We start from the raw sequence: 13,773 nt of genomic DNA on the forward strand, positions 1-13,773 counted from the left end.
CGGGGCCATGGGGAGCGCGGCGGGCGCGGGCCAATGGGAGGGCGCGGAGGGAGAGTGACGGACAGGGAGCAGAGCGAATCGGAGAGGGCGGAGGGAGGGTGATGGACAGGGGGCGGAGAGGAGAAGGGGACGGGCTCGGGGGGCGGGGATAAGGGGAGCGGGGGCGGGTGCGGACCAATGGTTTAGCAAGGCACGAGGTGATGGACAAAGCGTGAGGCCAATGGGAGAGGGAGGAGGGAGGGTGGCGCGAAGGGGGCGGGGCCGAGAGCGGTGGCGGGAACGGGCCGGGGGGGCGCGGGCTGAGGGGACCCCTGTGAGGGGAGCGAGGGCCTGAGAGGATCCTCCTGAGGGGACACGTCCGTGCGACCCCCCGAAGCACCTGAGCCCAGCCAGGGTTCCACCGGGAACATCCTTCTCTGACAAGGAATGAAAAGGTTTGACCTCAAAGTGCCTTTTTTGGAGGGGTTTGATGTCAAAATCGCCTTTCTACGAGGGGAACATCCTCAAAACCGCTTTATTTTGAGGGGGTTTGACCTCAAAACCACCTTTACTGAAGGGGTTTGACCTCATAAATGTTTTTTTTTCAGTGGCTTGACCTCAAAACCATTAAATTTTTGAGGGGAACAACCTCAAAGATGCATTTTTGGAGGCATTTGACCACAGAAACACCTTTTGCTTTTGATGACCAGGGAAACGACATTAAATAAGTGTCTGAAGGAGCACTTTGCTCCTTAATCATCCCCTCCCAGAGCCTCTGCGGCTCAGGGATTGTTGGAAAATTCCTCATATTCAGCCAAAACTCCCCAAAATCAGTGACCCCCTGAGTTTGAAAACAGCTGAGTGAGCACTGGAAGGGCCGTTTTGGGGTGAAATGCAGCAGAATTGGTGTGAGAGAGGGATGTCAGAGGGATGGACATGACAGAACGAGGTCCAAACAGGCACTTTTTTATTGTTGGTCACGACGCTGACGCCGACGGAAGCGCACAGAGACTCCGGAGCGTCACAGCACCGTTAATGCCTCAGAAACACATGAAAAACGAGCATTTTTGTGTAAAACATCAGCCCTGCAGGTTTTAGCATTTTTTAGGATTTGGGGTTTTTTCCTTTGCCCACAGAACAATCCGGTTTGTCGGGACAGAAGCCGCAGTTCTAGACAGGGAAAAAAGCGCCGTTATTCCTAAATTCCATAATTTAATGCCTTGAACACGGAGCTTTGCCTGGAAGAAGGAATCCAGTCTTGGAGTGAAGCTTTTCCGGACACCAAATTCCCCCAGACAGCGTCTCTCACTCTGAGTTTTCCCAAAAAAAGCCTAATTTACAGGAATATTTCCCTCACTGCTCCCCATCACAGTCAGTTTTCACCTCTAAAAAGCCGCTTGGGCTTATTGGGAATAAAACCCCTTAATTCTCCTCAAATCCTGTGTTGCTGAGAGGCAGCCAAGCCAGCCCGGCTTCCCCAAGAACACATTTTCCCAAATTTCTTTTCTCCTTCACCACTTTTCCTTCCAGCCTTCCAAATTCCTGCAGTTTTTTGCCTTTTTGAGCAAATAAACCCAGTTCCTGCCACTCCTCTGCTGCTTTCCCTGGCATTCCCACACCCAAAGGGTCAGGATTTAGGAGGAAAACAGCTGAAAATCGAGGAGTGCGAGGGAATTCGCCCCCAACACAAACATTCTGAGCAGAAATTAAACCAAAACCACCCCGAAACCTGCACAGGGAGGGGAAAAACTGAATTAATCCAGAACCAGCATCAGGAGCTGCAGGACACGTGCTGGAGGTGCTGGAATGGCTGTAAGTGGAACAGGGTCTGGTCATTATTCCCTGAATCATTCCCACTTATCCCAAATAGAGAGGATTTGCCTATTTTTAGCTTCATTTGACCTTATCTGTTGAGCTTCACTCTTACTTTTTTAGCTTTGTTTTTACTTTTCCCTTCATTTTTCTCTTTCCCTTCACCTTTCTAGTTTCACCTTTTCCTTCATTTTTATGGCTTCAATTTTCCCTTCCACTCCTCTGTCCACTGATCAGCCATACTGAAAAACGAGGGGGGAAAGGGAAAATTTAGGGAATTAAAAAAAAAAAAAAAATTAGGGAAATGACAGTGTTTGATTCCAGCTAGGGAAGCTCTGCCCGGCGGTGTCAGAGAAACCAAAACCTGCCCCCAAAAATTCACTGTAAAAGCTCCAAATAACAACAACTGAAAACATCCTGGGAAAGCAAAATATACAAAAGCCCCCAAAGCATTGGATAATTCCATAGAAACATACCCTGGATGATACAAAACCTAAAGGTGGCAGGGGAACAGGGATAAAAAGCAGCCAAAGGGATCCCTCAGCACCAGTTCTGAGAGCCAGGTGACCACTGGGAGAGGGGAAGGTGGGACCCCCCCCAGCCTCTGGGAGCTGGGAATTGTCCCCCAAAGCCTCAGAGCGTTTCTTTAAGTCCTTTTTTAACAAATGAGCCCCAAAAACGCCCAGCTGCTGGCAGGGGCTCTGCTCCTGTCGCTCCACTGGGTCTCAGGAGGGGTTAACTCTGTTACATTTTGGGTTTTAAGTTACTCAGTTATATTTTACAGTTAATTGACCCCCTTTTCAGCTCAAAAAAAAAGCCCTCTTTCCTCTCCTGCCTGGAGCTGCGAGGTGTTGGCTGCCACTGGCTTTGCTAAAATCACCCGGAATGAACCCAAACCCCCCCCCCAGGCCCATCCTCGCCCCCTCCGCGTGCTCCAGAGGGGGGTGTCCCAAAACCCCTTATGCAGGTGAAGCGTTTGGGAAGCTGGGGAAGGGTTTGCCCTAAACTGACAAGTTTTGGGGACCGGATGCAGATTTTGGGGAGGAATCTGCGGAAGCTGCCAGTCCTCAAGAGGTGCAAGAACTGGACAGAGCCTCAAGCCCCGAATTCTGCTCGTGGCCCCCTCGTTCCCCTCCACCTTCACCCCTGCAGTGGCTACAGAAGCACTAATTAGCTTATTCCTAAAAGAATTCATTAATTAGGGCCCAAAGCAGGGCCCTCGGGTGTCGCCAAAGGGCAGCAAGGGATGGGAAGCGATTCCAGCTCTCCGGGCAGGAATGAACAACCCTAATTCAGTATTTAGGGGGGCCACAGTGAAAACACCCCAGGAGGAGCTGCCTGAACCTCCCGGCTCATTCGCGCGTCCCCTCTGTGCCCACATCCGCCCGGATCCCCCCGGACGCCGAGGAAACGCCGGCCGCAGAAGGATTTACTGGGATCAAACTGGGATCAAACCCAGTTCAACTCACTTTGGAGCCGCTGACCCCCAGGAATTGGGATTTTGGCCCTGCCACAGCCCAGGAGTGGGGCTGGCATGGGCCCTGCGGCTCATTAGTGGTGACAAGCTCGTCACCATCACCAACGCGAGGATTTAGGGCCGAATCATCAACAGTCTGCGTTTTACCGGTCCCCCCACGCTGCCGGGGGGGAGGAGGGGTGGTCCAAGGTCCACAGAGGCGAATTCCACGAGGGACAGGCGGTGCCGGGTGGTCTCCGGGCGCGGCGCTACGCGTCGGGCTGGCCTTTGTTGGTCTTCTTGAGCAGCTTCCTCAGGTTCTGGGACATGAAGTAGGGCTTTTCCGCAGAGCCGTCGTTGCGCTCCAGGTCTTCCACTGCAAAGAGAAATCCCCGGCCCCGTGGCGGGGGCAGATACAGGGGTCGGTGTGACGGAGGCTCCTGCGACCCTCTAACAAGGATCCCAGATTAAATCAAGTCTCTGCGCTCATCGTGGAATGGGGGTTTCTCCCTCTGTCACAGAATGGCCCACGGGGATTGAGAAGAAAGCAGAAATTTCGGTGTTTTGTTTCTCGGGGGGGGAGAGGGGGGAAGTTGAACAGAGCTGAGGGCAGGGGGGACCCCTCAGCTCTTCCCAACAGCTCTGGATTCCCCTCAGGATTTGCCCGACACCCTCACCAAGAGGAGCAATCCTGATGTGCCAAGCAGTCGGAAAATCCCAGCCTTCCCAGCAGTGGAAGAACACCACCCCAAAACCAAACAAAGCCACAAAGCCTCAGGCTCGAAGCGCCCGGGGCTGTTTGGAGAGGGATTTGGATCCTTTTGGGATGGAAATGGGAGTGTCAACACCGTGGCTTTGTCCTGGGAGGGTCTGGCTGGGAGCCATGGCTGAGCCACAACAGCTGTTTTTTTTTAAATCTTGGTCATTTCTGGGCTATTTGGAGGAGAAATTCCAAGCCCCCCGTGCCTGGAGTGAAACCCTCGAGTCCCAGTGGCCACCGGTGACGCCTCCTGCCCTGGAGCATGGCTGGGACAGGAGACGGACAAGCTGGGCTAAAGCAGTGGGTGTGAAGCCAAAGCTCTGCAACCTCGCCCGGAATCCTCCATAATTTTGTGGTTTGCATAGAGACTGGGTGAGGAAAAGGGTGAGGAAATTACCAGGAAAGAGGTGAGAAAAGGACAAGGAAAAAGTCGAGGAAAGGGGCAAGGAAAGTTTCGCTGCTCTCAGCTGGAGCAGACTCATAGGAAATGCCCAGAGACCAGTTTAGGGTGGCGGAACCCACTTGGCCCATCCCACAAACGCTGTCCCTCCACATGGGATCCCTCGTGCCAGCCATGCCAGCTCTCCCTCCAGAACAAAGATCTCTGCGTCAAAACCACGATGATCTCCGGGCACCGCGCTCCTCGCTGGGCACTACCGGGACCCCCAACTGACTCCGGGTGGGTTGTTTCGAAGCAGGAACACAGATTTTTGGGTAGGAAGGTAGACTGGACACCACCGGGCGCTGAGAGTCGGCACCCACCACCCTCGAAGGACTTCCAGGGGACAGAGTGGCACCGTGGGAGTCGCTGCTGGGGTCAGGGGGCCGGGAGGGTCCTGTGGCCTCTGCCCAGCACCAGGCCCTAGCCTTGGCTATCGGCGCTTTTGGAAGGTTCTAGGTGCCCCTTCAGCAGGATCTCGCTGAGCTCGGGGGACATGTAGTAAGGCCTCTCCGGAGATCCATCGTTTCTCTCCAGATCTTCACCTTTTCCAGCCCCGGGAAGAAGCAGCCGTGAAGGGGAAGAGCAAAAAGCAGAGGAAGAGCCGGGGAGAGACAGGGCGGAGGTGGAGGATGGAGAATGTGTGACCAGAGACATGGAAGGGGTAGAAAAGAAGGAAAAGAGGGAGGAAAAAAAAGGGAAATTTAGGTTAGTTGTGGTTAATTCCACCAAGCCCAAAGCACCAAAACAGAGGGAGAGATGCAAGAGCCCATGGACAGGCTGGGGGTCTCCGCTGGAGCAGGCAGGGGAGAGCAGGTGAGAACGCAGGCGAGGAGCTAGGAAAGGAAAAACCGGCAGAAAGCCACACAGAGGGACCCCGGGATTGGGAGCAAACCCCCAAACTGGACACTCTGGGGGTCAGCCTGATGGGAGAGGGGGTTTTTGCTGATACTCACAGAAGCAGAGGAAGAGGGTGTCCACGCACATGCCGTACACGCTGAAGAACCCGTGGGCAATGAGGTAGGAGCCCACGATCACTGTCTGGAAGAGACACCACGCACCAATGCCACGGCTGGCAGAAAGCCCGGAGCCCCGGCCAGGAGCAGCAGGAGGAGGAGGAAAGTGCTGAATCCCACATTCCCCAGGGGAGGGAGGAGAAGTGAACAGGGCAGGACTGTTCGGAGCAGCCCGAGTGGGGACAAAAGGCCTCAGGCACCACTGGACGGAGGCCAAAGTGGGCAGCGCAGGCGGGCACGGCGCCAGCAGCAACCAACAAAGGGCTCATTGCACCAGCGACCGGGAAAACACCCCCGACAAAGAAGGTCCTTGAGGCGCCGGGTGTGGGATGGGGTTTGTGTGGGGCAGCTCTGTCCTCTCCCTCCAAAGTCACCCCAAAGAGAGAGGCAGCTCACCAGAATCGGGACCCAGTAGTAATTCAGCGACGGCGCCGTGTCCTGGACCAGCTTTATCCGCTGGGTGAAGAAGAAGAAGGCGAGGATTCCTGGGAAAGCAAGGGATGGACATGGCTCTGGGATGGGTGGGCAGATGGAAAAGGGGATGGAAAGGAGCAGCTTCACGGGAGGGGTGACTTGAGCGGAGCTTTTGGTACAGCACAACCAATGGCGGCAGCCGGATGCCCCGAGGAGAAACTTCCAGAACCCAGCACTTACCCACGCTTCCCACAATGAGGAGCTTCCCAAGGAAGAAGAGGAAATCCGTGACTTTATCTAACACGGCCACCCTGGAGACAAGAGAGGGATGAGCCTCTGCATCCGCTCCCTGCCCCGAGTTCCGACAGAAGAAGCCAAGGCAAGCGGAAGCCCGGGAACGGGGAGCCTGGTCTGGGGTGATTCCCCAAGGATCTCACCGGATGATGTTCCTCATCAGCAGGAAGAACGCATTCCGGGCCGAGGTGCAGAAGTTGGTGCCATAGACGGCGATCTGGAGCAGAAAAACCGGGCAGAGGAGAGAGAAACGGGGCTGCACTGAGTCCACTACCCAGGGGAGGGTGCAAATCCCACCCTGGAAGCGCTTCCTCATCCACTGCCGGGTCAGGCATCACAGGGACCTGGAGCTGAACACCTCCACCCACACAGGGTCCTCCCCAAAGCCACCAGGATATGGCTGAGGGCAAGGTTTTCCAGCTGAACAGCTGGAAAACACCGCAAAGCTCTGTGTTCCCGTGGCGTCGGGAGACACAATTCCCAGGGAAATCTCCGAGCCATCCCCATGGCAGCCCCAGCCCTTCGAGAGCGTTGGTTTTGGACGACTCTCACCATGATGTAGGCATTCCTGTTGAGGAACTTGATGAACTTTTCCAGGCACCAGAAGCAGCACTTGAGGCAGCTCAGGAGGAACTTGGCAAACTTGTTCTCGGCAGCTGGAGGGCGCAGGGAGAGGGGTCAGTGCAAAAGCCAGAGGGGCCGGATCTTCCAGCAGCAACTCCAAGGTCCCTGGTGAGACCTTGTTGCCACAGCGTCCCCCCAGGCCCTGTTCTCAGCCCTGCTGGGGCCCAGACTGCTCTTCCCACGCCCCCACGCGCTGTTGACATTTCCCGATGAACGGCTGCACGGCACAGAACTCCCTGGCACCGGCACGGGCTGGCTGAGCCCGCAGCCACGGCACGTCTCTTGGCTCCTGCCCTGGGAAACACTTCACAGAATCACGGAATGGCTTGGGTTGGAAGGGGCCTCGCAGCTCATCCCATTCCATCCCCCACCACGGGCAGGGGCACCTTCCACTGTCCCAGGTTGCTCCAAGCCCCGTCCAGCCTGGCCTGGACACTCCCAGGGATGGGGTAGCCACAGCTCCACTGGGAATTCCATCCTCACTGCCTCCCAGGGAGGAATTATTTTCTTTCTTGGAGAAAGAGGCAGCTACAGGATTCTAAAAGGAAAATCCTGATTCTCTCCTGAAATACCGGATTGATTCCCCTGGACTTTAGCCCCGAGCTCTGGCACCGAGGGATGCGGCAACAGCCAACCCCACTCATCTCCCCATTCCCACCCCAACCCTGGTACCTTTCAGCCGGTGGTCCAGGTACTCCAGTGTGACCCTAATGACCTGGACAATGGCCAGGACTAGCGAGCCGAAGGCCAGCGAGCCGGTGTGGTACCTAGGGATGGACCGCCCTGGTTAGAAGCGCACAACCTCCTGGAGCTCCCGGCCACCCTCACGGGGATGGACGCACCGGAGCGCGCGGCCGAAGGCGGAGAAGAGCGGGAAAGCCGGCATGTCGTCGGGCTTCTTGAAGGCCCAGTAGTAGGAGGCGAAGGCGCCCGCCAGCGTCACCTGGCCCAGCGCGATGACGAAGTTGGCGAGCCAGAAGAACATGAAGACGTTGAAGAACTGGAGCACAATGAGGTACTTGTGATAGGCGGTCTCGCCGCCGTAGAACGCGAAGAGGCACTGGGCATCAGGGCACAGCTTGGTGACGTTGCTGGTGTTGAAGGTCTGGAGAGAACACAGGACACCGCCGGTCAAGCCAGAGCGACCCCCATGGTCACAGACCTCATTATCCCATTCAATTGTCCAGAAGCTCAGACCAAACTCTGCTCAGGGCAGCGACAGCTCAAAAGGAATGAACAGTCCAGTGCACCCCAGCTCAGAAAGGTGGAATTCCACTGGGAAGAGGACTCCAGGAATTTCTCAGGCAATAAAGATTCTTGTCTCTGACAGGTTTTGAGTTTCCTGAGGTCCTCACCTCAGGATTGCAGGTCTGCCCAGAGAAGGGGCACGTGGACTCATTGAACACCTTGTAAACAGCCTCGTTGGAGGTAGACAGGAAGCTGCGGGTCACTGTTAAGGAGAAGCCGTTCTCCAAACCCAATCCCATATCCAAACCAGGCTCTGCTCCACTCTCCCCAGGCTCCCGCCGCCGCTCTTCCTCCCCAGGGTTTGCTTTGGGTTAAACCTCAGATATTTAAGGTGGATCTGCAAGCAGATCATATTCCATGCCTGGGGAGACCTTGGACTTCTGGGGAACAGGGATGCAGGGAGGAGGAAGAGGAAGAGGAAAGGATACACTGCAGTGCTGGCCCAGTAGGCGATGCAGAGGCACAGCAGGAAGAAGGTGCACAAGGGGAACAGCAGCGACGACATGACGTGACCAATGGCCCTGCGAGAAGATGGTCAAACCCCAGTTAAACCCTGGTTAAACCCTGGCAAAACCCCAGTTAAACCCCGGAGCGATGGGTGACAGCGGCCGTGGGGATGGGGACAGCCAGACCTGCTGGCCTCCTTGATGAGCGCAATGGCGATGAGGATCCTCTTGCGCAGGAAGATGAGCAGCAGCACGATCACCAGCTCCAGCACGCACAGGATGATCACTGGCAGGGGAAGGGGAGCCCCGGGCAGCATGAGGGCCACCTTCGCCTTCCCTGGGAATCCCCCACGGCACGGAACGCTCCTCCCGGGAATGTCCAGCACTGCCCCGTGGCTGGGCACCCAGCAAAGTCCCTCCTTCACATGGGAGCTGCCCCAAAACCTGCTGTGACCCCCCCTTCCCATGCCCTGTCCCAGGTCCCACCCCAATTCCCGAGGAGGATGGGCACTCACGGAACGCCAGCCACGTCTGCCGCAGGTGGAGGTAGACACGGAGGTCGGTCTGGAAGCCCAGGTCCGTCAGGGACACGTCCGACCCCGCTTCCCCTTTCAGCTTGGCGTATTCCATGTAACAGTGGAAGATTCCTGTGGCAAAAAGCAGAAAATTGTCCTTTCTGCACGGATGCCAGCCGGGGAGGAGATGCCCAGAAGGATGCGGCGCGTGAGCTTCTGCAGGGCAAATCACACTGGAAATAGGGAGAGGGAAATGGGGAAAAGCCAGGGAGAGGCTCCCAGCCCCTGCTCACCATATCCCAGCACCAGGATCACCATCACGATCATCACCCAGACCATGATCCCGGCCAGGAAGCGCAGCAGCACGATGAAGATCAGGCTGGCTACCATAGCGATGACGAGGCCTCTGCAGGAGGAAGACACCCATATGTGACCACCCTCCCAACGCGCCCCGGCATCCCCCAGGTGCGGGAACCGCGGCGCAGACGGAGCGCGAGCGGGACGGGAGCGATGTCACTGCTCGTGCTTTGATGATGGAAACTGTGGGAAATCCAGAGTGGGAATGGTAAAATACTGGGAATCCCCGAGTTCTGCCCCGTGCTCACATGATGATCCAGTACCAGGACACCGTGTAATCCTCGAAGATCTTCATGGCCAGCTGCCGGGCCTCCAGCACCACGTTGGCTTTTCTGCAAGGAGACGGGAAACGCCGATGGAGAGGGAGCCGGGGGAGACCCCAAAAACAAGAAAATTCAACAACTGCGCACGGCAAATTCCCTGGAGCTGCCCTCACTGCGCCTCCTTTGCCGCCCCCTGCTCCTGTTCCTGACGTTTTGGTGCAGGATTTCTAAAGCAACGCTAACAAGGCAGCTCTTAACGAGGAGCATTGGTCTGGGACTCACTTGGCCCCTTCCAGCAGCTCGGTGACGTTCCTGCGGTGCCCGCGGCCATCGTCGTAGGTGGTCTCGTTGCCCACCATGATGACGCCCTTCTTGGCCTGGATGGCCGGGAAGCACCTCCGTGCCACTGGAGAGACAGAGGAGGGGGCGGCTCAGCTGGGAAAACTGGCCCAAGCCCCTCCCCGGACCCCCAGAACCCCCAAACAGCCTCCGAAAAATCCCAATGGAAGCCAGCAAATCGCTAACGAGCTCCTCGCTAATTGTGGACGTACATGGGGTGCTGGGAATGAGCATGGCCGGACACTCCTTGTCCTTCAGCACCTCGATGGGACCCTGGGTGGGGACAACGAGCCGGACGTCAGCGCTCTGGGCAGGAATCACCCCACGGCACGGGAACGCCGACCCCACAACCCACCTTGTGCGAGTTCCCGAACTCGGGGGTGCAGAAATCCCGGTAATATTGCAGCGAGGTGGGGTTTCCGTAGGCGGTCATGTATGTCATGTACCGGTCAGGGCATTTGCTGACGCAGATCTGGAGGGGAGGGGGACACCGGGGGGCTGCAGGTGATGGCCGGCATTCCATGGGGAAGCCGGGGAACGTCACGGGCTGGAAGGGCCGGGCCGTACCTGCGTGGTCGGGCACTGGAATTCCAGCAGCACCAGCGGGCTCGCGCACTTGACGATGTCAAAGTAAAAAAGGAAAGGTTTTTTCCTGCAAAACAAACCAAAACCGCCCAGTTTGGGGAAACCCCCGTCACACCCCCTGAGGAATTCGGGGTCTCTCCGGCAGCGCGTCCGGCACTCACTCGTTGGGGGTCCCCTGCTGCCCGCAGAACTGCCCGCGGCTGTCCGTGGGGTGGATCACCTTCCGGGGGTCCCCGTGGGTCCAGGCTGGGGGGCACAGGATGATGACGCTTCAGTCAGCCCCCCCTGCAGCCCCCAGACCCCACAGGGCCCCGCCCAGCCCCTTCAGACGAGCGGGACCCCCCTGAGCCCTGGGACGTACCCACGACGCCGACCACCACGTAGCCCACGATGGCCACCACGAGCAGGACGCAGCAGATGATGTCAGTGCAGCCCCTGCCAGCAGGGACAGGAATTGGGGGACCATGGATTTGGGACAACAAATTTGATTTGGGGACCCTGGGGACCCTGGGGGGCTCTGCTCACCTGTCATAGATGGGACCTTTGAAAGTCGGGTCATACTTCTGTGGCGTTCCTGCGGAGAGGAAGAGGAGTGGGAATGGGGAACGGCTGGGATGGGAGGAAGGTACTCCTCATCCTCCTCGCCCCACAGCACGCAGCGAGCAGAGCAGAGGGAGCCGAATGCTTCCAATGAAATCCTCGGGATGAGCGGAATCGGGAGGAAAAAACATCTCCAGATGCCCTTTCCCTGCTGCGGATCCACTTCCTGGGCCTGGGAACAACGACTCCCTTGGAAAACTCCTTTCCACCAGTGGCTCTGCCCAAAAATGTCCCGGAGCGATGCCAGGAGGGACCCGAAATCCCACGGAAGCACCAAAGAGCTGCGGGGGCAGAGCGGGGCTGGCGGCGGCGATACCGGGGTGGGGGGATCACCGGGGGGTGACCGGGAGGTCCCGGGGAGCCCCGGAGCAGCCCCGGCCCCCGCCGCGGCCTCCCGGCGCCGTCCCGCTGCTCCGCTTTATTTTTAGGGTGGGAATTGAGCCAGCGTGGAAGCGCCCGGAGCAGGGGGGGCCGGGGACTTGGGGTGGATTTTGGTGGGGCTCGGAGCAGCCCCGCGGCAGGGACAAGTCCTTTTTGGGGGGACACGTCTGCTTTGGGATATTTTGGGGCGTTCTGGAGTTCTCTCCCCTTCCCGGGCGCCGATCCCTCTTCTCCAAACCCCCCTAAACAGCGGCCGGTGGGGGGGGCGGGTCAGAACCGGGAGCCATCCCGGGACCCCCGGGCAGCCGATCCCGGCGGTGCCGGCGCCGCGGTGACGCCCCAGAACCGCCGGAGCCGGTTTGTCCCACCGCTGGCTCCGACCGCGGCCGTCGGGCCGGTTCTGCGGCTGCCGGGGAGGGCGGCCCCAAAACCGGGGTCTCCTCAGCCCCCCTCCCCCAAAACCGGGCACCCTTCCCCAGCCCCCCAAAACCGCGGCGCCCTCTCGTCCGGGGCGCGGCCGCTTTTGCTTTCGCTTTGCTTCGCCTTTTACTGCCCCGTTTTCCGCCCATTTCGGGTTTGTTTTTCCGCCTTTCCCTGCGGCCGCTCGACTCCTTCTGCGCCGCACCGCGGGGCCCCGACCCGCAGGAAACCCCCAAAAGTGCCCCCAACCTGCGGCGGGCGCTGCCCCCGACTCGCGGGGAGCCCCGGACGGGGCCCCCGAGCCCGGGCGAACCCCAAAGGTCCCCCCCGAGCCCCCGCCGCGCTTCCGAACCCCCAAAGGTGCCCCCGAGCCCCCCAACCCCGTTACCGTGCTTGCCGTAGTAGTTGTCCCCGTGGCCCCCCATCCCGCCGAGCGCCCGGACCCGACGCCGACGCCGTCCCCGTCCTCGTCCGCACCGGGCCGGGCCGGGCTGGGCTGGGCTGGGCTGGGCTGGGCTGAGATGACCCCGCCTCCCCAAAAATCAAGCCCTTCCCCGAAATCCGCCCTCCGGGGCACGAACGTGGCCCGAACCCCGCCCCGGAGAGCACCGGCTTCGCGGTGCACCGGAGGACACCGCGGGGAACCGGGGGCAGCGGGCTCCGGCACCGGAGGGAACTCGGGGGAACTCCGGTCCCGGGGGGCACCGAGGAGCTCCGGCTCCGGTACCGAGAAGCACCGGGGCGCGGTCCGGCCCCGCCAAACCGAGTCCAAAGGTTGGGAACGGGCGGGAAATGTCCTGTTCCAGCCGGGAAAGGGCTCGCGGGCGGTGCCCCTTCCACCCCCCCCCCCCCCCCCCCCCCACTGCCGCCCGGTGACGCCGGTGCCATCTCCGCCCCGGTTCCGTTTGGGTAAATAAATCACCGGGAGCAGCGGCGGGATCCCGGCGCCCATAGGCCGCCGGTGATGTCAGGGCTGCGGGTCCCCCCCCCGCGCGAAGGGAACAAAGGCCGGGCCGGGGGGAGCCCCCGCCCGGAGAAAACGGGGGGACGCGGAGGGTCCCGCCCCGGCCCCGCGGCTTGGGGGCTCCGGAGGCCGCGGGTCCCCGGGGAGGGGTCCCGGCGCTGCCTCCCGTGTCCCTCCCTCCCGTGCCGGGGACCGGGGACACCCCCACACCTCCCGGGACCCCCCGGAGGGGGCAGCGGCCCCGGCCCGACCCCGACCCCCCGACACAGCCCGTAGCCTCCCCAGGAGCCCCCCAAAACACGCGAGACCCCCGCCCCTGCAGCCCCCTTGGGAGCGTCCCGGGGCTGGACAGGGGGTCCCCAACGCGAGGGTCCCCAACGCGGGGTCCCCAACGCGGGGGTCCCTGAACCTGGGTGTCCTCAAACCTGTGGGGTTCTCACCCCAGGGGATCCCCAAGCCGGGGGGTCTAAAACCGCTGCGGGTCCCCACACCGGGGGCTCCCCATGCCCATGGGTCCCTAAACCCGCAGGGCCCCGAGCCGAGGGGTCCCCAAAACGCTGAGGGTGCCCAAAATCTGGGAGTTCCCAGCCCCGGGGGTCGCAGCCCCGGGGGCTGCCTGGGAGTGCGGTGCCCGAACGCGGGGGTTTGGGGGAGCCCCGGGCGGGCGCGGGGCGGATGCCCGGTACCGTAATCGCCGTTCGGTTTCCTCCTGCCCGCGGCTCGGTCCATGGCGGCGGCTCTGGGCGGCTCCTCCGCCGCTTCCCCGGTAGCCCCGGACCCGCCGGTAACCCCGGTATCCCCGGGCTGTGGCTGCGGGCGGGGCGGCTCCGGGCCCGGCCCCCGGCACCGACCCGCCCCCAG

The 13,773-nt window shown here is 60.2% G+C and overlaps 2 protein-coding genes across 5 annotated transcripts in view; one reads left to right on the forward strand and one right to left on the reverse strand.

The window, feature by feature from the left end:
- Positions 1 to 929: 929 nt before the first annotated feature.
- Positions 930 to 13,715, reverse strand: SLC44A2 (solute carrier family 44 member 2). Of its 4 annotated transcripts, none has more exons than XM_042020762.1 (22): positions 13,599 to 13,713; positions 11,073 to 11,121; positions 10,909 to 10,982; positions 10,709 to 10,793; positions 10,530 to 10,614; positions 10,318 to 10,434; positions 10,175 to 10,235; positions 9,906 to 10,029; positions 9,609 to 9,692; positions 9,297 to 9,409; positions 9,004 to 9,135; positions 8,675 to 8,774; positions 8,471 to 8,563; positions 8,150 to 8,234; positions 7,637 to 7,899; positions 7,467 to 7,561; positions 6,723 to 6,826; positions 6,314 to 6,387; positions 6,117 to 6,187; positions 5,859 to 5,947; positions 5,403 to 5,487; positions 930 to 3,623 (listed from the first exon to the last, which is right to left on the reverse strand). In XM_042020762.1, exons 1-22 carry the CDS (start codon positions 13,639 to 13,641, stop codon positions 3,517 to 3,519), a joined length of 2,133 nt encoding a protein of 710 aa, XP_041876696.1. In that variant the 5' UTR covers positions 13,642 to 13,713; the 3' UTR covers positions 930 to 3,516. The 4 variants fall into 4 exon arrangements, with proteins under 4 accessions (XP_041876696.1, XP_041876697.1, XP_041876693.1 ...); XM_042020763.1 differs by lacking the exon at positions 13,599 to 13,713 and adding an exon at positions 12,337 to 12,445; XM_042020759.1 differs by having other exon boundaries at positions 3,530 to 4,991; positions 13,599 to 13,715.
- The window catches only part of AP1M2 (adaptor related protein complex 1 subunit mu 2), a 5,207-nt gene continuing 3,975 nt past the window's right edge, over positions 12,542 to 13,773 (forward strand). Inside the window, exon 1 of the mRNA XM_042020765.1 lies at positions 12,542 to 12,722. The gene's annotated coding sequence lies outside the window, so the exon portion shown is untranslated. The remainder of the gene's footprint in view (positions 12,723 to 13,773) is intronic.

This window comes from Corvus kubaryi, unplaced genomic scaffold (genome assembly GCF_017639235.1).
Source record: "Corvus kubaryi isolate FWS band 111438036 unplaced genomic scaffold, C.kubaryi_AGA036_p1.0 37045, whole genome shotgun sequence".
Taxonomy (NCBI): Eukaryota; Metazoa; Chordata; class Aves; order Passeriformes; family Corvidae; genus Corvus; species Corvus kubaryi.